Here is a 23,818-nt window from a genome sequence, read left to right as displayed (position 1 = left end):
ACAAAATATACAGTCTAAAATTATCATTAACCTACGTGGCATTGAGGATGATGATGATTGGTGACGATTGACTATGACGTGTTTGTCACAGGGTGTCCCTTCCCTACGATCACACCTATCAACATGTGTTCCAGTACGGTATCAACACCAAGCTGAGGAGCACTGTTCTACCTCTGTCTGTCATCTGGAGCAGTGCGGGTGTGGGCATCGACTCTCTCTGGGTGAGTGATCCATGAACAGCTTCAAATACATTGTTGTTACCTATTATTTAATCTCTCATGCCGTCCTTAACAAATTTGATTAGTTTCCTGGTGCCGAGATGACCTATTAATGCATGATTGATTGACTGGTCCCTGGTCTGTCCTCTAACAGGTGAAACTGGAGCAGGAGCTTGTCCTTGGAATGACAGGACTCTGTGGACGACCAGATATACCAGGTCGATTACCTATTAAAAATATTTTTTGTACCTCTTCTAAATATATATATACAGTAACAGTTAAAACACCTACTCATTCAAGGGTTTTTCTTTATTTGTACTATTTTCTACAATGTAGAATAATAGTGAAGACATCAATATTATGAAATAACACACATGGAATCATGTAGTAAAAAAAAAGTGTTAAACAAATCAAAATATATTTTCTATTTGAGATTCTTCAAAGTAGCCACCCTTTGCCCTGATGACAGCTTTGCACACTCTTGGCATTCTCTCAACCAGCTTCACCTGGAATGCTTTTTCAACAGTCTTGAAGGAGTTCCCACATATGCTGATCACTTGTTGGCTGCTTTTCCTTCACTCTGCGGTCCAACTCATCCCAAATCATCTCAATTGGGTTGAGGTCGCGTGATTGTGAAAAATCTAAAATATGTTTTGATTTGTTTAACACTTTTTTGGTTACTACATGATTCCATATGTGTTATTTCATGGTTTTGATGTCTTCACTATTATTCTACAATGTAGAAAATAGTAAAAATAAAGAAAACCCCTTGAATGAGTACTGTAGGTGTGGCCAAACTTTTGACTGGTACTGTGTACTGGTACAGTATATATATATATATACTGATATATATTTACTGTATATCACGTTGTATACATATGGATTGTCTAAGTAATCTGCTAAATGCAGTATGGAGAAAAATACAGTGAACAGCCTCTTGAATATCATTTGGGCGCTAACTACACTTCTTGATGTTAGCTGTGCGCTAACTACACTTCTTGATGTAAACTGCACTTTAACTACACTTCAGTGTACTAACTACTCTATATTTTCCTGCAAAATTAGATGACCGTCAGCGATTGATTGCAGAGAGCGTTCTGTCAGAGGACGGGTGCCAGATCATGGACTCCCTCCTTACTAAGAGCACGGTACATTTCCTGAATTATGTTCTACGTTCCAAATGACACCCCATTCTCTATCTAGTGCACTTCTTTTTGACCACTATATAGGTAATAGGATGCTATTTGGGACGTGGACCACCGTTTGAATCTGGTGGTAAAGTACTAGTATGACTGCTTGGGGTCTCTGGTATTGCGTGCTTGGCCTCAAGGTTATGGCTTGGTAAATAACACTAGACTTCTGGGGAATGGTAATGAATGGATCTAAGACATAGAACCCTACAATTTTCTGGCAAGCCTTGATGTTAATATTTCTATATAGATAATGACATGTTGCTGTAACGTAGGTTATACTGGTTTGAAGTCTGCACTAGTGTTTTACAGTATGATGTACTGTATGTATTATGTATTATTTAATAGGTCTGTCAGAAGTTCATCTCCAACTACGTTGAATGTCTGCAGGCTAACACAAGCAAATACATAACTCTTTGTAAAGAGAATATTTACGGATATGAAAAAGAGCATTATGTAGGATGTGCGTTCTACAAAGAAATTGCCCATCGGTGTCAGACCAGCTACGCTTGGAGGACCTTGACACACTGCCGTAAGTAAATCAGTTCAGAAAGAAAGCTGTTAGTTTATAAATATGTTATGAACAGTTGTAACACATTATAATGACTATTAATCTTGTTAAAGTAAGTTTGTCTTTAACAAATTCTTAAAGACTTGTGTGTCTGTCTGTTGTGAAACAGCTGAGTTCAGTTGCCCAGGAGAACTACACTTTGAGGAGCAGGGTGATGCGTTTGTTCCCACCTGTTCCAACCCAGCACCTAGAACCAATGATCAGGACATCACCAGCACCTGTGTCTGCCCCCAAGGTAGGCCTTACAATGTAATCCGGAGAAACACAGTTTCAAGTGTAGTCTAAAGTGTAAAACGTTTCTTTAAAATATTAATTGTAACTGAGCAGACAATGTCTTAGCAAGCAGATCTGCACTGCTTTTAAGATTACCGTCACATATTAAGCAATCTGCCGGGATACAATTTTAAACATTATCTTTAGTGTTACAATCACATAAGGTTGATGAGGGTTTTAAATGGCTATGTTTCAGGACAGGTATTGAACGATCGAGCGGAGGGCCATTACTGTGTAAGTGTGTCAGCCTGCCCATGTGTGTACGCCGGGAGGAACTATGCACCTAGGGAAGAACGCAGAACTAAATGCCAGACCTGGTGAGAGAATCAGAACTCAGGAGTCTATTTTGGACCAGAGCACTATGTGGTTTTAGTCAAAAGTATTGCACTAGAGTACGCAGTGCCTTCGAAAACTATTCAGACCCCTTGACTTTTTCCACATTTTGTTACCTTACGGCCTTATTCTAAAATTAATTAAATAATTAAAAATACTCAACAATCTACACATAATACCCCATAATGACAAAGTGAAAACAGTTTTTTTTTTCTTTTTTTTCTTTTTTTTTTCTTCTAAATTTTCTCCCCTTTTCTCCCCAATTTTCGTGGTATCCAATCGCTAGTAATTACTATCTTGTCTCATCGCTACAACTCCCGTACGGGCTCGGGAGAGACGAAGGTCGAAAGTCATGCGTCCTCCGAAGCACAACCCAACCAAGCCGCACTGCTTCTTTAACACAGCGCGCCTCCAACCCGGAAGCCAGCCGCACCAATGTGTCGGAGGAAACACCGTGCACCTGGCCCCCTTGGTTAGCACGCACTGCGCCCAGCCCGCCACAGGAGTCGCTGGAGCGCGATGAGACAAGGAAATCCCTACCGGCCAAACCCTCCCTTACCCGGACGACGCTAGCCCAATTGTGCGTCGCCCCACGGACCTCCCGGTCGCGGCCGGCTGCGACAGAGCCTGGGGGCGAACCCAGAGACTCTGGTGGCGCAGTTAGCACTGCGATGCAGTGCTCTAGACCACTGCGCCACCCGGGAGGCCCGAAAACAGGTTTTTAGAAATGTTTCCAAATGTATTACATTTTAAAAAACTTAAATACTTAAAGTATTCAAACCCTTTGCTATGAGACTCGAAATTGAGCTCAAGTGCATCCTGTTTCCATGAATTATCCTTGAGATATTTCAACAACTTGATTGGAGTCCACCTGGGGTAAATTCAATTGATTGGACATAATTTGGAAAGACACACAACCTGTCTATATACGGTCCCACAGTTGACAGTGCATGTCAGAGCAAAAACCAAGCCATGAGGTCGAAGGAATTGTCCATAGAGCTCCGAGACAGGATTGTGTCGAGGCACAGCTCTGGGGAAGGGTGCCAAAACATTTATGCAGCATTGAAGGTCCCCTAGAACACAGTGGCCTCCATAATTCTTAAATGAAAGAAGTTTGGAACCACCAACACTCTTCCTAGAGCTGGCCGCCCAGCCAAACTGAGCAATCGAGAGAGAAGGGCCTTGGTCAGGGAGGTGACCAAGAATCTAATGGTCACTGACAGAGCTCAAGAGTTCCTCTATGGATATGGGAGAACCTTCCAGAAGGACAACCATCTCTGCAGCACTCTATCAATCAGGCCTTTATGGTAGTGGCCAGACGGAAGCCACTCCTCAGTAAAAGGCACATGACAGCCCGCTTGGAGTTTTCCAAAAGGCACCTAAAGACTCTCAGACCATGAGAAACAAGATTTGCTGGTCTGATGAAACCAAGAATGCCAAATGTCACGTCTGGAGGAAACCTGGGACCATCCCTACGGTGAAGCATGGTGATGGCAGAATCATGCTGTGGGTGTGTTTTTTCAGCGGTAGAGACTGTGAGACTAGTCAGGATTGAGTGGCCTGCCAGAGCCCGGACTTGAACCTGTTCGAACATCTCTGGAGAGACTTGAAAATAGCTGTGCAGTGACTATGCCCATCCAACCTGACAGAGATTGAGAGGATCTGCAGAGAAGAATGGGAGAAACTCTCCAAATACAGGTGTGCCAAGCGTGTAGCGTCATACCCTAGATGACTCGGGGATGTAATTGCTGCCAAAGGTGCTTCAACAAATTACTGAGTAAAGGGTCTGGATACTTATGTATATTTTTTATATATAAATTAGCAAACATTTCTAAACTGTTTTTTTGCTTTGTCATTATGGGGTATTGTGTGTAGATAGATAAAGGAAAAAAAAGAATTAATAAGTTTTAGAGTAAGTCTGTAACCTAAGAAAATGTGGGAAAAGTCAAGGGGTCTGAATACTTTCCGAAGGATGTTATTTGTGAACTAGCCAGACTTCTCATTGAATTTTGTCCACTTATTGATTTTGTCCTGATCAAAATGTAACGTGATACTCATTTATTTCTCTACAGTGAGTGCGACAATGGCAAGTGGAAATGCTCTCAGAACAGCTGCCCTAGTAGGTGTGTGATTGAAGGGCAGTTTGTGACCACGTTCGATGGGAAACAGTATGCCCTTCCCGGTAAATGCACATACATGGCCTCTAAGGTAAATCAATAGATTTTCATCTCACAGCACTATGGTAATTTTGAGCTGTACTCATACAGTACTTTCACCTAAAGTACTAACTTCCCTTATTCTTTACAAATGAAATAAAACAGGGTTTTAATTGGACGATATCCATACATTTTTCTGAGACGACGTCCTCCATCCAAAACGTGTTTCTTCAGATTTACCAGGTACTGTTTGTCTGCTTGTAACTTTTGCTTCCCCCTTTACATTCAAAGTCTGTTCGTGATCATCGACAACATCTAAACACTTTTTTTGTTGATCAATTACAGAATACCTACAGATTCTCTCACAACAGTGTACAGTTTGAGAAAGAGGAAATCCGAGAGCTACACCAGTCAGACAATGCCATGGTGTTCTGGCAGTCATCCATGTACGTCCAGGTATTGACATCCTTTGGCATGAAGATCCAAGTACAGATGTCGCCAGACCTCCAGCTCTATATCACACTACCACAGAGTGAAGTAGGGCGGCCAGAAGGTACTTCGCGTTCATCATTATAATGGTTTTGCATCATATATTATCACTGTATATGATCATTGTAATTACATATTATCATTGTCATATCAGTATTTAAGTCACAACGGCTGAATCCTGTGAACAAACAAACAAATGATGTCATGTATCTGGTCATTACTGTAAAGTAAAGTGGTAACTTTTCCTTTCACTAGGACTTTGTGGAAACTACAATAGCGATACCACTGATGACTTCACCACAAGCAGTGGTATCGTAGAAAACGCAGCGGAACCGTTTGCGCTGTCCTGGAGTGTAGGGGACTGTCCTGTTAACATACCTAAAGTCTGCATCAACACCGACAACGGTAAAGTCCCTCTGAAGGCTTCATGACTTAAAAAATAGGTTCTCACATGCGTTCCGTAGCTTTCTCTATGAAGGAAATGAATCAGTTTGTTTTAATAACTTTATGAAAATAATGCATGTAGTGACAAAATGTGTCACTTTTACATAGTGTTATAGCTCTTTTTTGGTACATTACATAGTCGACATGACTGCAAGAATGAGGGGCATGTGAATGCGTCTTGCAATACGACATAGTGTAGAAATGGAAAAATCCTAATTCTGTTTTTGTGCTTCTTAATCTAACATGTGGACGATTACCTCTCAGAAATATTTGCAGATGAGAAGTGCCACCCCTTGAGAGACCCCGGTGGGATTTTCGCCAAGTGCTACGATCACGTGCCTACTGACAATTACCACAAGGCAAGGATGAACTAATACCAACAAATCTTGGGAACTTTTCATACATCGATTAAGGTCAAACAAAAAGACATATTTGAATTGGTATTTACCTTGTATTTAACTAGGAAATGATGATGTAACAACTTCATGTTTGCAGGCTTGTATCCAGAGAACGTGTACCTGTGGAACTGGGCTGCAGCAGTGTTTGTGTGTGGCCCTGGCAAATTATGCTAAAGCCTGTGCCAACCAGGGAATCATAGTGGGTGACTGGAGAAGGGCCACCAACTGCAGTGAGTAACACCCATAGAATTAGCAATTAGAGTACTAGAATGGACATTAACCTTCTTATAACGGTATAAAAGGTCAGACATTTTGGTAAGCCAGTGGTCAGCCAGTGCTGTGATACGATATTGTGTAAAACAATATACTTGAATATTTATTTGCACAGTATGTTTGTTAGGTGGAATGATTCCAATAATGTTTCTAATTTACATTCCAGACGAACAATGCAGTCAATCCACAGCCATACACTGGCTGAAATGAGTTTGTGATAGGACTTAGACACGTTGTAAACACAAACAAGTACTGATATTGTATCGGATGATAGCAATCACAGCTTTCCAAGAAAACAAACATTGAGAAATGTATGGTGTGTCAAGATATATTTTATAGGCTATTTATACAGAACATTGGTATAAAACCTGTGTAAACTGTATTTATATGACAATATTTTAGATTGACAATAATTCTATTACACAATATCACATTACTTTTATTTTTCTGCAAAAGTAAAAACAGGAAATGCATCAACTGCTTCTCTATTGCCATTCATTCCAATTAAACTGGTTTGGATTTCTCTCTGACCAATATTTCTGCCATTTCCTGTAAATGTTTACTAACATGAATGTCATTTTGGATTTCCAGCGGTATCGTGTGAGAACAATCAGAGGTTTGACTACGAAATGCAGGCGTGCAACAGCACCTGTCTCTCCCTATCCCGGCCAGACCCCAGGTGCGGGGTGGAGGATGCACCTGTGGAGGGCTGTGGCTGCCTGGAGGGCACTCATCTGACCGGGGGGCTCACCTGTACCTCGAAGGCCCAGTGTCCATGTCACCATCAGGGAGGAGTCACACCACCAGGACCTGTTATCATGGATGGACGACAGTGGTGAGTTCCTCTTACGTACTGCTATGGAGGTGTCATTACAGATGACAATGTCAGCATAAATCATTTGACTCTTGCACAAAAAAACAGGAGATCCTATTACAGAACATGCTACTGTGTGTTGGTATTATTGTTATTACGTTTATTTGAACAGGGACAATGTACAGCAAAACATGAGTCTCAATACACTTGAGAAAAGCTGCGTTGGACCAGATTTATTCAACAACTAATTTCCATCTGCAGTCCCCGGCATGGTAACCTATAAACAAGAAAATACATTATGTACGGACAGACAACACACAAACATCAGACACATTTTCGTATTCTTCTTAGAAATAATAACAAAAACAGAGGTCAGGATATACAGATACGTTTACAGACAAAAGTCAAGATATTGCACATATTCATTGGACACATTGCTATTGGAACCATGAGTTGTAAAAAACAGCAACATAAACAAACAGCAAAGAAAAAGGTTTGTAAGTGGTTACTAACCTGCTCTTCTTTATACTGCTTATTGTGTAAAAGCACTGACACTAGTCACCAATTTTCGTTATCTGGTAGTTGGTTCCAGTGGTGAACAGCTTTTAAAGAATGCAGATTTTGGGCAAAAACTGTTCTACAGACTGGAACTCTACAGTTTCCATTCACTTTTCTCCTAGTATGTGACCCTATATATATAGTCCCTTGAAAAACTATTCATCCTAGTGGCGTTTTTCCTATTTTGTTGCATTACAACCTGTAATTTAAATCGATTTTAATTTGGATGTCATGTAATGGACGTACACAAAATAGTCCAAATTGGTGAAGTGAAATTTAAAAAATTACTTGTTTATACAAGTAAAATTATACAAAATAAAATACGAAAAAGTGGTGTGTGCTTACGTATTCACCCCCTTTGCTATGAAGCCGCTAAATAAGATCTGGTGCAACCAAATACCTTCAGAAGTCACATTATTAGTTAAATAAAGTCCACCTGTGTGCAATCTAAGTGTCACATGATCGGTCACATGATCTCAGTGTATTGTGGCAGACCAGGTGGTTTGGTCAAGGCGTTTACACAGATCAGACACGGACAGAGTAGGATTAGCTCGGGTACAAGGGTGTTTATTAAGTAAAAATCTAAAGAAAAGGATAGATCTCCCCCATGAGACCCTCTCCGAGATACCGTCTTCAGGGCTTCGGGTCTTGCTGTATCCTGCTTGGCACACAAACGTCTTCGCTCGGGCACCGTCTCCAACTACACAAAAGTCACCTTACTTCCCCCAGTCCTCTCCTGTGTGCTGCCCTTTTGGCAGCTTTATGGGGCTTGTACAGCTGGTGAGCAATCAGCCCCAATTAGTCCTGGACGGAGAGCCCGTCGAGACCTGGCAGGTCCAGCAGATGGAGCCATCGCCTCGTGATGTATACTCCGTCTGTCACCAGGCCTCGACGAGTCTTCCCCTGGGGGCTGACCTGCTGTACCCACAGTATATATACACCTGTTCTGAAAGGCCCCAGAGTCTGCAACACCACTAAGCAAGAGGCACCACCAAGCAAGCGATACCATGAACAAAGTTGTGGAGAAGTACAGATCAGGGTTGAGTTATAAAAAAAGATCTGAAACTTTGAACATCCCACGGAGCACCATTAAATCCATTATTAAAAAATGCAAAGAAGCAATCCTGCTGACCCTGGGACTGAACACCTCCCTCTGCAACTGACTGGATCCTGGACTTCCAGATGAGCCACCCCCAGGTGTTGAGGGTAGGCAACAACACATCCGTCACTCTGACCCTCGACATGGGCGCCCCTCAGGGTTACGTGCTTAGTCTCCTCCTGTACTCCCTGTTCACCCACAACTGCGTGGCCGCGCAGGATTCCAACACCACCATTACGTTTGCTGATGACACAGCGGTGGTTGGCCTGATCACTGATGACGATCAGACAGCCTATACACCAACATCTTATATCCACCTTTTTATACTCTTTTGCAGCAAATGTGAGGATGGAGAATTGTTGTGCTCTGAAGATTGTGGTAAATATACATTTTTTATTTAATAGGCTCTTGATGGTCTAATTCTTACATGATATTGCAGTATTTTTGTGTGTTTGATATGCCTTCAAATATAATACTGTATGCTACTGTCTGTTTCAGGTTGCACCCAGGGGAAGGTTTGTGTGCATTGCTCACAATTATCCATAGACACAGCTCAAACAACATGTGCCAGTCTGAGCAAACCAACAGTAAGTTCACAGTTAATATAAAAAATGCAATAAAAAGTTAATATTTCATGCTAGCCCAAAAGTAGAACTGAAAGCTGTTCATTGATTCAATTAGCATTGAATTGTAATGAGACACTCATCTTCTTTGTTCCCAGAGTGCTGTTCAGAGTTGTACAAGTGGCTGTTACTGTCCAGGGGGCCAGTTGGAAGACCATAGGGGTGTGTGTGTCACTGTGGACAACTGCACCTGTCAGTACAGCGGCAGAGTGTTCAAAGCGGGACAGAGTGTCAAGACCAACTGTAGAACATGGTGAGTGAGCCACACCTGTTGCCTTGCTACTTCTGAGGTGTGTATCAATTACAGATACATGAATAAGTGAATGTATCACAGTACGACTTGGTAATGTAAGAAAATCAGGAAGTGTTTGTCTGATTCTAAGCTGAAGCAAAGATATTATAGATAGTGTTTCATACTTACTGTCTGAAATATAATCCATCATTTGAATCCTAACCTCTACTTAAGTTGATTTGTCACGTAGCCTAGTGGTTAGAGCTTTGTACTACTAACCGAACGGTTGCAAGATCGAATCGCCGAGCTGACAAGGTACAAATCTGTCGTTCTGCCCGTGAACAAGGCAGTTAACCCACTGTTCCTAGGCCGCCATTGAAAATAAGAATTTGTTCTTAACTGACTTGCCTAGTTGAATAAAGGTCAAATTAAATTAAAATGAACATCAATACATGATTAAGCAGAAATGTATACTGAAGTGGATGTTCAGAATCGTCCCCTAACAGTTTGTCTCCATCCACTTCCCAGCACCTGCCACCATGCCCAGTGGAGCTGTGTAGATGAACCATGCCCTGGTACATGCCTGGTGTATGGAAACGGACACTATCAAACCTTCGACTCTAAATGGTACCGCTACGATGGGAACTGTCAGTACACATTAGTGGAGGTGAGTCACAGAAGGCAATCTGATATCACCTTTTCATTGGGTTATTAAGCATTGTTGTTTATTTTGTTAGGGATTTATTTTGTTAGGGATTTTGTTCTATTTGTTCTATGTGTTCTATTTCTATTCTATACTGCTGTGAAATTAATGGTACTGCTTCTTTACAAAAAACATCTCCAATTCTGCTGTTTTCCTCCTTCTCTCATAGGATGGCTGTGGTAGTGAAGCCGGCTCGTTTTCTGTCAAAGTGGAGAGTGTCCCGTGCTGTGACGAGGCTCTGACCTGTTCCCGGACCATCGTGTTAGACCTGCTGGTAATACACTTAGCTCACTTCTCTCCTCTGTCATGCCATGCTTTTGAAGTCCATTATTATTAAATAGAACTACCCCTCAGTTTGTTCGGGATGTGTTTTGTTAAGTAGGACTAAGCACCACTTGGGATCACCCGATAGATACTAATTGTATTGAATAATGTATGTGGTAATAGGACTAATAATGAGGTGTTTGTCTTTTCTCTCAGGGTAATGTCACTCTGACTCTGAATGAAATGAAGGTGACGAGACGGCTCCAAGGGGGATGGGCTTCTCTGGAGGCTGAGCCTCTGTACTCCACCCACACTGTGGGCCTCTACATCATGATCTCAGTGCCTTCGAGAGGACTAACCCTCATCTGGGACAAACACACCAGACTTACCGTCATACTGGATGACCGTTGGAGGGTGAGTTCTCTCTATCTAGACGTAAAATGTAACCTGTAAGATTTCCCTATTGCTCGTTGATCATTTCAACTACTGAAATATCATTGCAACTGCTGAAATATAATTTCATATCTACTAAGTACTGTTTAGTATTAAGCTATGGTTAAGTTTGCACAGCTCTCTTGCCTAAGTTAGTAACTCATAAATTAATTTGATTATTATTAAGTTAATTACCTAATTAATCAGCTGTACTTTCACAGAACCGAGTGTGTGGACTTTGCGGGAACTTCGATTCCAACGAGATGAACGACCTGCAGATAAGCGGGTCATCGGTGGTGTCCAGCCCCCTCGCCTTCGGCAACAGCTGGAAGACGGCCACACCCCCCTGCTCTGACGTGACCAATGAGGTGTTTCCGTGCCAGCGCCACTCCTACTGCTCCGCCTGGGCCGAGAGACGCTGTATGATCCTCACGGGAGACACCTTTAAGGACTGCCACTTGAAGGTACAGTTCACTGAAAAGGACAGGTCACCCCAAACGTTAAACACCTTTTATTAAGGACTGCCAAAGAGGTACACTCAAAAGGTTAGTTTACCCCAAACATCACACACCTCCACTTAAAGGTAGGCTTAAAGGCATAGTTCACCACAAACATGTGGGTCCTTTGTTGCTCAGTTGGTAGATTATGGTGCTTTCAATGCCAGGATAGTGGGTTTGATTCCCACGTACACCCATACAAGGTATTTTAAATGTTTATGTACCCCTAAATGCATCTGCGAAATTGCATGTATTATATTATTATGTAACACATTTAAGGAGACATTCAGTTAGGATGTTCTGCTTTGTTCTCCAGGTGGACCCAGAGCCCTACTACCAGGCCTGTGTGTTGGAGTCGTGCTCTTGTGAGTTTGAGGGGAAGTTTTTGGGTTTCTGTACGGCCGTGGCGGCCTACGCTGAGGCATGCAGTGACCAGGACGTGTGTGTACGCTGGAGAACGCCAGACATGTGCCGTACGTAACAGATCACAACTGACACAAATATTATCCTCAATATATCATTTAAAAGTAATGCTTTATTGTTATTTTTTAAATAAGTATGAGTCTGCCCAGGATAGTCTTTCAATTAAATGCTACTTACAGTTGAAGTCAAAAGTTTACACACACTTAGGTTGGAGTCATTAAAACTCATTTTTCAACCACTCCACAAATGTCTTGTTAGCAAACTATAGGTTTGGCAAGTCGGTTAGGACATTTACTTTGTGCATGACACAATACATTTTTTCAACAATTGTTTACAGACAGATTATTTCACTTATATTTCACTGAATCACAATTCCAGTGGGTCAGAAGTTTACATACACTAAGTTGACTGTTCCTTTAAACAGCTTGGAAAATTCCCTAAAATGATGTCATGGCTTTAGAAGCTGCTGATAGGCTAATTGACATAATTTGAGTCAATTGGAGGTGTACCTGTGGATGTATTTCAAGGCCTACCTTCAAACTCAGTGCCTCTTTGCTTGACATCATGGGAAAATCAAAAGAAATCAGCCAATACCTCAGTAAAAACAATTGTAGACCTCCACAAGTCTGTTCCTAGGCCGTCATTGAAAATAAGAATTTGTTCTTAACTGACTTGCCTAGTTAAATAAAGGTAAAATACAATAAGAAAATACAAGTCGGGTTCATCCTCGGGAGTAATTTCCAAATGCCTGAAGGTACTACGTTCATCTGTACAAACAATGGTACGCAAGTATAAACACCATGGGACCACGCAGCCGTCATACCGCTCAGGAAGGAGACACGTTCTGTCTCCTAGAGATGAACGTACTTTGGTGCGAAAAGTGCAAATCAATCCCAGAACAACAGCAAAGGACCTTGTGAAGATGCTGGAGGAAACAGGTACAAAAGTATCTATATCCACAGTAAAACAAGTCCTATATCGACATAACCTGAAAGGCCACTCAACAAGGAAGAAACTACTTCTCCAAAACCGCCATAAAAAAGCCAGTCTACGGTTTGCAACTACACATGGGAACAAAGATCGTACTTTTTGAAGAAATGTCGTCTGGTCTGATGAAACCAAAATAGAAGTGTTTGGCCATAATGACCACCGTTATGTTTGGAGGAAAAAAGGGGAAGCTTGCAAGCCGAAGAACACCATCCCAACCGTGGAGTACGGGGGTGGCAGCATCATGTTGTGGGGTGCTTTGCTGCAGGAGGGGACTGGTGCACTTCACAAAATAGATGGCATCATGAGGAAAGAAAATTATGTGAATATATTGAAGCAACATCTTGAGACATCAGTCAGGAAGTTAAAGCTTGGTCGCAAATGGGTCTTTCAAATGGACAATGACCCCAAGCATACTTCCAAAGTTGTGGCAAAATGGCTTAAGGACAACAAAGTCAAGGTATTGGAGTGGCCATCACAAAGCCCTGACCTCAATCCCATAGAAAATTTGTGGGCAGAACTGAACAAGCATGTGCGGGCAAGGAGGCCTACAAAACTGACTCAGTTACACCAGCTCTGTCAGGAGGAATGGGCCAAAATTCCCCCAACTTATTGTGGGAAGCTTGTTGAAGGCCACCCAAAACGTTTGACCCATGTTAAACAATTTAAAGGCAATGCTACCAAATACTAATTGAGTGTATGTAAACTTCTGACCCACTGGGAATGTGATGAAAGAAATAACAGCTGAAATCAAACCTTCTCTCTACTATTATTTTCACATTCTTAAAATAAAGGGGTGATTCTAAATGACCTAAGACAGGGGATTTTTACTAGGATTAAATGTCAGGAATTGTGAAACTGAGTTTAAATGTATTTGGCCAAGGTGTATGTAAACTTCCGACTTCAACTGTATATGTATGTGTTATTGAAACAGTGTTTAAATGAACTATTCCTCCATCTACCCATACAGCGGTATACTGCGACTACTACAATGAGCAGGGCCACAGTAGCTGGCACTACGATCCCTGTGGACAGATCAAGACCTGTGGCAAAAACAACCTCTTCACTGGCAAGTTGGAAGGTAACTGAACTGACCCAATTAATGGAAATGGATGATCCATCTAACATGGTCCAGGATCTGTTTGTGCTGTCAAACCGACCTGTCACCAGGCTATGATCCCAGAACCAAATCTTGTGTACACTAATAGATAATTCTGTTTAACCTCTCTTGGGCAGACGGTAGCGTCCCACCTCTTCAACAGCCAGTGAAACTGCTGGGCGCCAAATTCAAATACAGAAATACTCATTATAAAAATTCAGAAAACAAAACATATTTTACATAGGTTTAAAGATTAACTTCTTGTGAATCCAACCACGGTGTCAGATTTAAAAAACGCTTTACGGCGAAAGCATACCTTACGATTATTTGAGAACATAGCCCATGAATCATTACCAACAGTAACCAGCCAAGTAGAAGAGTTACACAAGTCAGAAATAGAGAGAAAATTAATCACTTACCTTTGATGATCTTCATATGGTTGCACTCAGCAGACATTCATTTACTCAATAAATGTTCCTTTTGTTCGATAAAGTCTCTTTATATCCAAAAACCTCAGTTTTATTCGTGCGTTTTCTTCAGTAATCCACAGGCTCAAACGCAGTCAAAACAGGAAGACAAACAAATCCAAATTGTATCCGTAAAGTTCATAGAAACATGTCAAACGATGTTTATATTCAATCCTCAGGTTGTTTTTAGCCTAAATAATCGATAATATTTCAACCGGACAATAACGTCGTCAATTTAAAAAGGAAACAAGAAACGCAATCTCTCGGTCTCGCGCATGAAAAAGTGACACTTTAGGGTCCACTCATTCAGACTGCTCTTACTTCTTCATTTTTCAGAATACAAGCCTGAAACAATTTCTAAAGACTGTTGACATCTAGTGAAAGGCATAAAAACTGCAATTTGAGTCCTATATCAATGGATACTGTAATGGCATTGAATAGAAAACTACAACAACAAAAAAACTACTTCCTGAATGGATTTTTCTTAGGTTTTCGCCTGCCAAATCAGTTCTGTTATACTCACAGACACTATTTTAACAGTTTTGAGAACTTTAGAGTGTTTTCTTTCCAAATCTACCAGTTATATGCATATCATATCTTCTGGGCCCGAGAAGCAGGCAGTTTAATTTGGGCATGCAATTCATCCAAAATTCCGAATGCTGCCCCCTACCCTAGAGAAGTTAAGTTTACATGTATGTTTAGATCTGTCATGAGAAATTAATCTACTCCTCATAGTGATGTTGACCTTAATGCTAACTTGACATTGTCTCTGTGTGCAGGCTGCTACCCGAGATGCCCAGCAGAAGCTCCATACTATGATGAGAACACAAGGAGTTGCTCCACTTTGGACAACTGCACCTGTTATTCCAACGAGACTATGGTTAACCCTGGTACAGTTATCAGGAAACCCACTGAGAAATGGTGAGTACCTATTTACAGTATATCAGTGCATGTAGGCCTATGTGAGGAAATGAGAAAGGGAAAATAAATGTAACATACAGGAGAATGGTAACTGATCTTTTACTGCATTCTCTGTCTACAGCACTTGTGAACAGGGGCGTATTAACTGTGGTAAGTGGATATAAGTTATGACTGCATTAATGTATTTGTAAATCAGCTAAGACTTTGATCACAATTGTGACTGACTTATATTAAAGTATTATATTATCAGGAATGCAGGTCCCAGTTGTAAATGAGAACTAGTTCTCAACTGGCCTACCTGGTTAAATAAAGGTGAAATAATAAATACAAAATGCTGTATTAACACATCCATTTATGTGATTTGCCTCTTTAGGTCCTGATCAAACCACTACCACACCTGAACCTACAACCACAGCTACACAAGCCACTACAATGATAACTACACCTGAACCTACAACAACTATACTGACTACTACACCTGAATATACAACCACACCTACACAACCCACTACCACACCTGAACCTACAACCACAGCTACACCATCAACTACAATGAGAACTACACCTGAACCTACAACCACAGTTACACAATCAACTACAATGATAATTACACCTGAACCTACAACCACAGCTTCACCATCAACTACAATGAGAACTACACCTGAACCTACAACCACAGCTACACCATCAACTACAATGAGAACTACACCTGAACCTACAACCACAGCTACACCATCAACTACAATGAGAACTACACCTGAACCTACAACCACAGCTACACCATCAACTACAATGATAATTACACCTGAACCTACAACCACAGCTACACCATCAACTACAATGATAATTACACCTGAACCTACAACCACAGCTACACCATCAACTACAATGAGATCTACACCTGAACCTACAACAACTATACTGACTACTACACCTGAATATACAACCACACCTACACAACCCACTACCACACCTGAATATACAACCACAGCTACACCATCAACTACAATGAGATCTACACCTGAACCTACAACAACTATACTGACTACTACACCTGAATATACAACCACACCTACACAACCCACTACCACACCTGAACCTACAACCACAGCTACACCATCAACTACAATGAGAACTACACCTGAACCTGCAACCACAGTTACACCATCAACTACAATGATAATTACACCTGAACCTACAACCACAGCTTCACCATCAACTACAATGATAATTACACCTGAACCTACAACCACAGCTTCACAATCAACTACAATGAGAACTACACCTGAACCTACAACCACAGCTACACCATCAACTACAATGATAATTACACCTGAACCTACAACCACAGCTACACCATCAACTACAATGAGAACTACACCTGAACCTGCAACCACAGTTACACCATCAACTACAATGATAATTACACCTGAACCTACAACCACAGCTTCACCATCAACTACAATGATAATTACACCTGAACCTACAACCACAGCTTCACCATCAACTACAATGATAATTACACCTGAACCTACAACCACAGCTACACCATCAACTACAATGATAATTACACCTGAACCTACAACCACAGCTACACCATCAACTACAATGAGATCTACACCTGAACCTACAACAACTATACTGACTACTACACCTGAATATACAACCACATCTAAACAACCCACTACCACACCTGAACCTACAACCACAGCTACACCATCAACTACAATGAGATCTACACCTGAACCTACAACAACTATACTGACTACTACACCTGAATCTACAACCGCACCTACACAACCCACTACTACACCTGCATCTACAACCGCACCTACACAACCCACTACTACACCTGAATCTACAACCACACCTACACAACCCACTACTACACCTGCATCTACAACCGCACCTACACAACCCACTACTACACCTGAATCTACAACCACACCTACACAACCCACTACTACACCTGAATCTACAACCGCACCTACACAACCCACTACTACACCTGCATCTACAACCGCACCTACACAACCCACTACTACACCTGAATCTACAACCACACCTACACAACCCACTACTACACCTGAATCTACAACCGCACCTACACAACCCACTACTACACCTGCATCTACAACCGCACCTACACAACCCACTACTACACCTGAATCTACAACCACACCTACACAACCCACAACAACAAGAACCACACCTGAATATACAACCACACTATTCCCAACGATAGTTACAGGACCTACAAATACTCAACATAGTTCACCAGTTGTGTCCGTGTTCAGTACTACAGCCGGACGAAACACTACAGCAGAAGCGACTACAGCGTACACTGAAACGACAACTAAATTAACATCTACACAACCCACAACTACCTTCTCATATTCTACCACCAAATATGTTGAACCAACATCTACAACCGAACCAACCTCTGAAGGACCACCGACTGAAGCTACAACCCTGTACACAAGTCAACCAACAACCTCCTCTACACGATCTCCCACTACCTCTGAATCAACAACATCCACGCGCCCAACAACGATGTCAACAGCAATATCTACAGAGCCTACAACGCGTACAAGTAGGCCGACATATTTAAATATAGTTTTGGCAATTTGGATTGTTGATATTGGTTGATATCTCTCAAATCTACACTAATGCTGACCTTACAAATAGATGTAGAAATTGTTCCACTGTGTTTAAGTCAAATCTTCACCTTGTTTCCAGTTTGTGAGTGTAGAGACCTGAAGAGGAACCAGATATGGGCGTGTGGAGAGAAGTGGACAGAAGACTGCTTCAATAAGACTTGTAAGGATGGGAAGATAGAGATGACTTCGGTCACCTGTCCGAATCCAGTTCGCCCCACCATGTGCCCCAGGGGACAGATGGTCAGAGTCTCAGATGGATGCTGTGACTACTGGAAGTGTGATTGTGAGTCTGGCTGCCTGTCTGTTCCTTTGTGTGAAGTGCTAGAGTTTGTCTATCCGTGTATCTTGTTTTTGAAGAGGGTTTTACTTCCTGCAAATTCTGATGCTCTTTTTATGTAGTAGTTTTGTTTTCCTTATGGGAATGCACTTATTATAAGTCAGTTCCTCTCTTATTCCCCCTCTACTCTTATTCCCCCTGTCCCCAGGTCGTTGTGACGTCTATGGCGACCCTCACTACATCTCCTTCCAGGGTGTGACCTTTGACTTCCTGGATAATTGTACATACATCCTGGTCAAGGAGAGAACGCTGCGTCACCATCTGACTGTTGCCGTGGACAACTACTTCTGTATTCCCGAGTTGGACGGCTCCTGTGCCAAAGGCATCATCCTGCAGTACCAGAACAACACGGCCACTGTCAGCATCGTACCGGATGAGTACAGGGTGAAGGTACTGCCGGTCTTCAACTTCATTTATTGATTGATTGGTTTAAGGATTCATTCATCCGTCCATCCAGTCATTAAATTATTTGTTAATTCATTCCAGTAGTCACCACATTTGATTGATTGTCTCTTGAATATATAGCCATGCTGGTGATCTTTCTGCGATCTCACTCACTCAAACCATTCTGCTCCTCTCTGTCCTAGTCTACTCTGAACCAGAAGAATGTCGAGCCTCCCTATGAGGAGAATGGTATCAGGTTTGAGACGACAGGCTATATGGTGTCTGTATACATCCCTGAGATACGCTCACATATCTCTCTCACACCATCCAACACTCTGACTGTCACCTTGGCCATGGAGCATTTCCTGAATAACACCCAAGGACAATGCGGTTTGTATTAGACAAGGAAGTGTCTGTGTGTGTGTGTGTGTGTGCGTGCGTGCGTGCCTGCCTGCATGCATGTGTGCAATCGTGTATGTATGTGTGTGTTACCAAGCTCACGTTTACATCTTTGGCCATTGGCAGGTGTGTGCGGTGGGAGCTCTTGTGTGCGTAGAAGTGGGGAGACTGAAGCTGACAGCTGCTGTGATAAGACCGCCTATGACTGGGTCTATGAGGACCCTCTGAAGCCTGAGTGTAGCGCAGCTCCCAGGGACGTCCCATGCCATCCTCCAGGCCCTCCTCCACCCCCCTGTCCTGGAAGCCCCCTCTGTGACCTTCTCCATCACCCGTAGGATGATTCAATTCGATTTGATTTATTTCACATGATGATCTCCCAAATGGTCAAAAATCTGTGGCGTTTCATTCAATGTTGCTGCGACAGCTATGATAAAACATTATACTGAGATAAAACCATGCAGCATACAAACTGAGTTTGTTGTGTTGTAAAACTATTGAAGGTTTATTTTCCTGTATGTTGATCAGTCTGTTGGTATGTGTCTTTACAGAGTTTTTGCAAATTGCAGTAGGCGGGTGGATCTGAGCCAGCTTGAGAGGAACTGTAGGTTTGATTCGTGTGGGAGGAACGACATGGCTTGTTCTCCTCTGGAGCAGGCTGTTGTGGAGTGTAAGAAAGCAGGCATCTGTGTGAACTGGAGAGAACTCACCAATGGGACCTGTGGTAATTTAACAAATTTTTTCAAAAAGTTCCTGACATGTGTATCGGTGCTTGGAAAATCAGCTGATGCGTTGATAAAAAGAAGGAAATGTAGTTGTATTTGTGTATATATAAATAAATAAAAATCATCCATCATGGTGTACTGATGCTGGGGAAATGCATTAAGACACAAGGTCAAGAAGAGAGAAAGAACATTTCACGAAATAACTTTCTTTTTTTCAGCTATTGGGTGCCCAACAGGGATGGTGTACAGAGAGTGCCAAGGTCAATTGGATGACTACTGTCACGGAGGGTAAGTGAATCCATCTCCCTGTGTCCTAACTATTTAACAGAGGACTTTTTACGTGTCTAAATGTATGAAAAAGTTTCTGAAAAGTTCAAGAGTCTTCTGTGTTCCACGTTCTTCCTGCAGAGTCCGTGTTCAAGGGAGAGTACTGGAGGAAGTTAAGGCTGGATGTTTCTGTCTCAGAGGACAGTTCAGAGCTGAGGAGCACAAGAAGATCTGCGTGTCGGACTGTCCCTGTGAGTGGAGTTTGGATTCTCTCTTGAGCCTAGGGCCAAATCCTAACTTGAGAAATCCACTTGTATACGTTGAAGTTTAGCTTGTGATCATCTGAGTTAGGGTTTCCCAAACTAAGGGACAGGGTTTCCCAAACTCGGTCCTCGAGACCCCAAGGAGAGCACATTTTGTTTTTTGCCTAAGCACTACACAGTTGATTCAAATAATCAACTAATCATCAAGCTTTGATAGTGTTAGGGGTAAACAAAATCAAATGTGCACCCCTTGGTGTCCCGAGGACCGAGTTTGGGAAACATTGCACTATGAGCATCCTAAATCAGGATTTGACATGAACACATTGACTGCAATGACCTCCAGGTGCAATTTATACATACTATCAGGGTTGGGGTTAATTTCACAAATTCATTTCTAATTCAATTCCCTCTCCCTGTAAATTCCATTTAATAAAATTCTAATTCCAGGTCACTTTAAATGCAGAGATACTTTAATTCCTCTCAATTCCATTGTAAGTTAAATTACACGAATTCAATTCCCAATTCAATATTATCCCCAACAATTCCACATTCGAATTCAATTCCCTCAGGCTTTCAGACTGATCGTGTCAAAGCCTAGCTATACTGGTAGTATAGAAATACAAGTTGAAATTAATTTAAAATAAATCCTGCATTCATTTTGTCGCATTTTGTGCATTCACTTCATTTTCTGGGAAATATACAAATATTGTTTTCCAATTCACTTCCAAAAATGATACGTTTTTCAATTCAAACAATCCAAACAGTTTAACAGGTTGTTGACATTCGAATTGAATTCAACATAAATTCTCCACTTCACGAGTGAATGACAATTAAATTGGAATTGACCCCAACCATGCATACTATACTGATGTTTTATGTGTATCAAGTTAAACCTCTTCATCATGTCTTCCAGACTGCAAGGGTCCACTGGGAGAGTACAAGCAGGTGAGAAGACCATGTGCTTTCATGGCTCCATGATTACAGCTCTGTGGTTACAGGGCTGATATACTTGTACTTTTTATTATTAATGTTCTTATGTTTTACAGCTTGGGGAGACATGGCAGTCTAACTGTCATGTGTGTACGTGTAACAACCGAACCAAGACAGAGGAGTGTCAACCTAGCCCCCCCTCCCCCGCACCTTCCTGCAGTCAGAACTCAGTCCCGGTCACCGGCTGCTGTGGCGAACAGACCTGTGGTAAGATAATGGACCTGATACTGAATAAAAATGATGCATGTCTTTTGTATAGGGTGTATTGAAATACACTCACCTTCCTAGTGCTCACATTACCTCACTTTCCTTTGCAGTCGAGAAGACATGTAACTATAATGGAAGGACCTACAAAGTAAGCATCCTAGATGTTTAGAAATACCAACTTTATAAAGCTACTGTACCAGAAAAAAAATATATACATACACACAAGACCTTTGTACACATTGGCAGCTCTTCTTGGCTGATGTCTACGTGCCTGTTTGGTTAGGTGGGAGACAGATGGACAGACCTTGCCCTGCCCTGTGAGTCCTATAGCTGTACCAGAGAAGGCACTCAGACAGTGAGAAGGGTGTGTCCCCATCAGAACTGCTCAGAGGTACCTGCTGCTCTTTCTCTGTATCAATCACATGTATTTATGAAGACATTTTTACATCAACACCTGTCACAAGGACATTCTTTTCAATGTCCCTTTTTTATTTCTAGGAGGACAGAGTATGGGACGAACAACATTGCTGCTACACATGTAAGCTAACTCTTATCTCCAGTCCGTGTTGTAGGTAAATGATCATATCTGGTCACACTGACCATGAAGAGAGGGAGAGCCAGACATCTAGTGGTTGAACTGAGGCGGTTCACTTATTCACTGTGGACGTTTCCACTGCAAGGAGAGACTAGAAAATCAACAACAAGATAACGGTTCCTAGTCTTTGTATCTGTTTCTTATAGCTCCAGGGGAGGATTATTTACAATGTAACTCTGAACTGTATTAAAAAAAACTATATTTTCGTATTTTGTCTGTCCTATGTTAAAAATAATTGTTAAGGTGTTCAACATAGAGCACATTAGTTCAGAGAAAGAACTGTGGTGATGGTGAGGTTTATGCATTTGTTTCCACTCACACACTTCCGTTGTCTCTACCCCAGGTAACCAGACCTGTGCTACCAGGGTTTCTAGTGTGAACATCACTGTAGACAACTGCACAGCAACACTACAGCTGCCCACGTGTCAAGGCCAGTGTGGGACAGAGACAAGGTTAGGCTGGTCAGCGATTATTAGTGCACTTTATTGTATGTTTCTCTGGATAAGAGTGTGTGACATAACTACAATGTGAATGTCTGGTCTGGTCCTCTTCTCTTCTCCTTCCTCTCCTCCCTCTCTCTCTCTCTAAACCTCAGATGGGTTGTTGCTCGCAGTATTCTCCAACTGGAACAGAAGTGGGAGTGTTGCAGAGTGAGGAGTCACGAGAGGAAGTCAGTGAATCTGACCTGTACTGGGGGGTCCGTTATGCCACACCTGTATGCACATGTTACCAGCTGCGAGTGCCATAACTGCAGTATGTTGCAGTAAACATCGCTTTGTGTTCTGAACGTATATGCACACAAACAAACAAAAATCTATATTGAACTGTTATTAAGATGGTGAAAATGTGCCAAATCAATGTTTTTTTCTAGATTCTGCAACCTTCCTGTAATAGTGTCTTGGTCGGTGTTTTGAGGGTATACTGTACAGTACGTGCAGACCAACGGCTTCATGTTCCCTTAGTAGAATAGGTTTTTCAGCTAGTGCACATCGGTCGAAAGGCCTTTTTCTATATTGCATATACTCTGTTCCAGTGCAGGAAGTGGACCATTTATATGTAGCATATTGTTGATTATGTATGTATTCCATAGACTTCACATAGGAAATCTTCTAATGATCCACCCAGCACTTTTTGCACTTTTCCATCTAAAAGACTGCAGCTCCAATTTGAAAGTGATTTTGAAATGTTTATTTCAAGAACTGTAGCCACTTTGATTTTGCTGATTTTGTTTTAAATAAAGTACTGAAGCTTCCACATTGAATAACCATTTACTTATCACAATCAGTTGACTGTCACTGATGAATGTGCATGAATTGAATTAACATGAGTATTGATTAAGATGAATCTGATACATTAACATCAGTATTGATTAGCTGAATTCAACAAAAGTTGCTAATCCTATCAGAGATATATAGGTGCACTATTACCTACCGATCAGGATCAGTTTCTATGGCTACCAGGGGTTCTGAACCTTCTGCAGGGCCTACTGAGACACCCCTCAAATCTGGAGACCCCCTGTAAGAATAGTAT

The 23,818-nt window shown here is 41.8% G+C and overlaps 1 protein-coding gene across 1 annotated transcript in view; it reads left to right on the top strand.

Moving 5' to 3' along the window:
- The window catches only part of LOC129838398 (mucin-2-like), a 32,773-nt gene extending 9,231 nt beyond the window's left edge, over nt 1-23,542 (top strand). Inside the window, exons 3-41 of the mRNA XM_055905323.1 lie at nt 92-221; nt 373-436; nt 1,284-1,366; nt 1,757-1,940; nt 2,089-2,214; nt 2,449-2,569; nt 4,658-4,793; nt 4,907-4,984; nt 5,087-5,294; nt 5,486-5,635; nt 5,939-6,033; nt 6,170-6,302; nt 6,937-7,180; nt 9,154-9,194; nt 9,315-9,403; nt 9,538-9,692; nt 10,200-10,338; nt 10,544-10,648; nt 10,855-11,052; nt 11,292-11,534; nt 11,884-12,040; nt 13,948-14,058; nt 15,323-15,464; nt 15,586-15,614; nt 15,838-18,057; nt 18,204-18,407; nt 18,610-18,851; nt 19,049-19,235; nt 19,371-19,575; nt 19,793-19,965; nt 20,185-20,254; nt 20,375-20,484; nt 21,410-21,441; nt 21,543-21,693; nt 21,804-21,841; nt 21,977-22,084; nt 22,192-22,231; nt 22,632-22,740; nt 22,884-23,542. Of these exons, the coding sequence (XP_055761298.1) occupies nt 92-221; nt 373-436; nt 1,284-1,366; nt 1,757-1,940; nt 2,089-2,214; nt 2,449-2,569; nt 4,658-4,793; nt 4,907-4,984; nt 5,087-5,294; nt 5,486-5,635; nt 5,939-6,033; nt 6,170-6,302; nt 6,937-7,180; nt 9,154-9,194; nt 9,315-9,403; nt 9,538-9,692; nt 10,200-10,338; nt 10,544-10,648; nt 10,855-11,052; nt 11,292-11,534; nt 11,884-12,040; nt 13,948-14,058; nt 15,323-15,464; nt 15,586-15,614; nt 15,838-18,057; nt 18,204-18,407; nt 18,610-18,851; nt 19,049-19,235; nt 19,371-19,575; nt 19,793-19,965; nt 20,185-20,254; nt 20,375-20,484; nt 21,410-21,441; nt 21,543-21,693; nt 21,804-21,841; nt 21,977-22,084; nt 22,192-22,231; nt 22,632-22,740; nt 22,884-23,055 (7,222 nt within the window). The 3' untranslated portion in view covers nt 23,056-23,542. The remainder of the gene's footprint in view (nt 1-91; nt 222-372; nt 437-1,283; nt 1,367-1,756; nt 1,941-2,088; nt 2,215-2,448; nt 2,570-4,657; nt 4,794-4,906; nt 4,985-5,086; nt 5,295-5,485; nt 5,636-5,938; nt 6,034-6,169; nt 6,303-6,936; nt 7,181-9,153; nt 9,195-9,314; nt 9,404-9,537; nt 9,693-10,199; nt 10,339-10,543; nt 10,649-10,854; nt 11,053-11,291; nt 11,535-11,883; nt 12,041-13,947; nt 14,059-15,322; nt 15,465-15,585; nt 15,615-15,837; nt 18,058-18,203; nt 18,408-18,609; nt 18,852-19,048; nt 19,236-19,370; nt 19,576-19,792; nt 19,966-20,184; nt 20,255-20,374; nt 20,485-21,409; nt 21,442-21,542; nt 21,694-21,803; nt 21,842-21,976; nt 22,085-22,191; nt 22,232-22,631; nt 22,741-22,883) is intronic.
- The last annotated feature ends 276 nt before the right edge of the window (nt 23,543-23,818 follow it).

This window comes from Salvelinus fontinalis, chromosome 39, assembly GCF_029448725.1.
Source record: "Salvelinus fontinalis isolate EN_2023a chromosome 39, ASM2944872v1, whole genome shotgun sequence".
Taxonomy (NCBI): domain Eukaryota; kingdom Metazoa; phylum Chordata; class Actinopteri; order Salmoniformes; family Salmonidae; genus Salvelinus; species Salvelinus fontinalis.
This window is presented reverse-complemented; position numbering and strand designations above follow the sequence as displayed.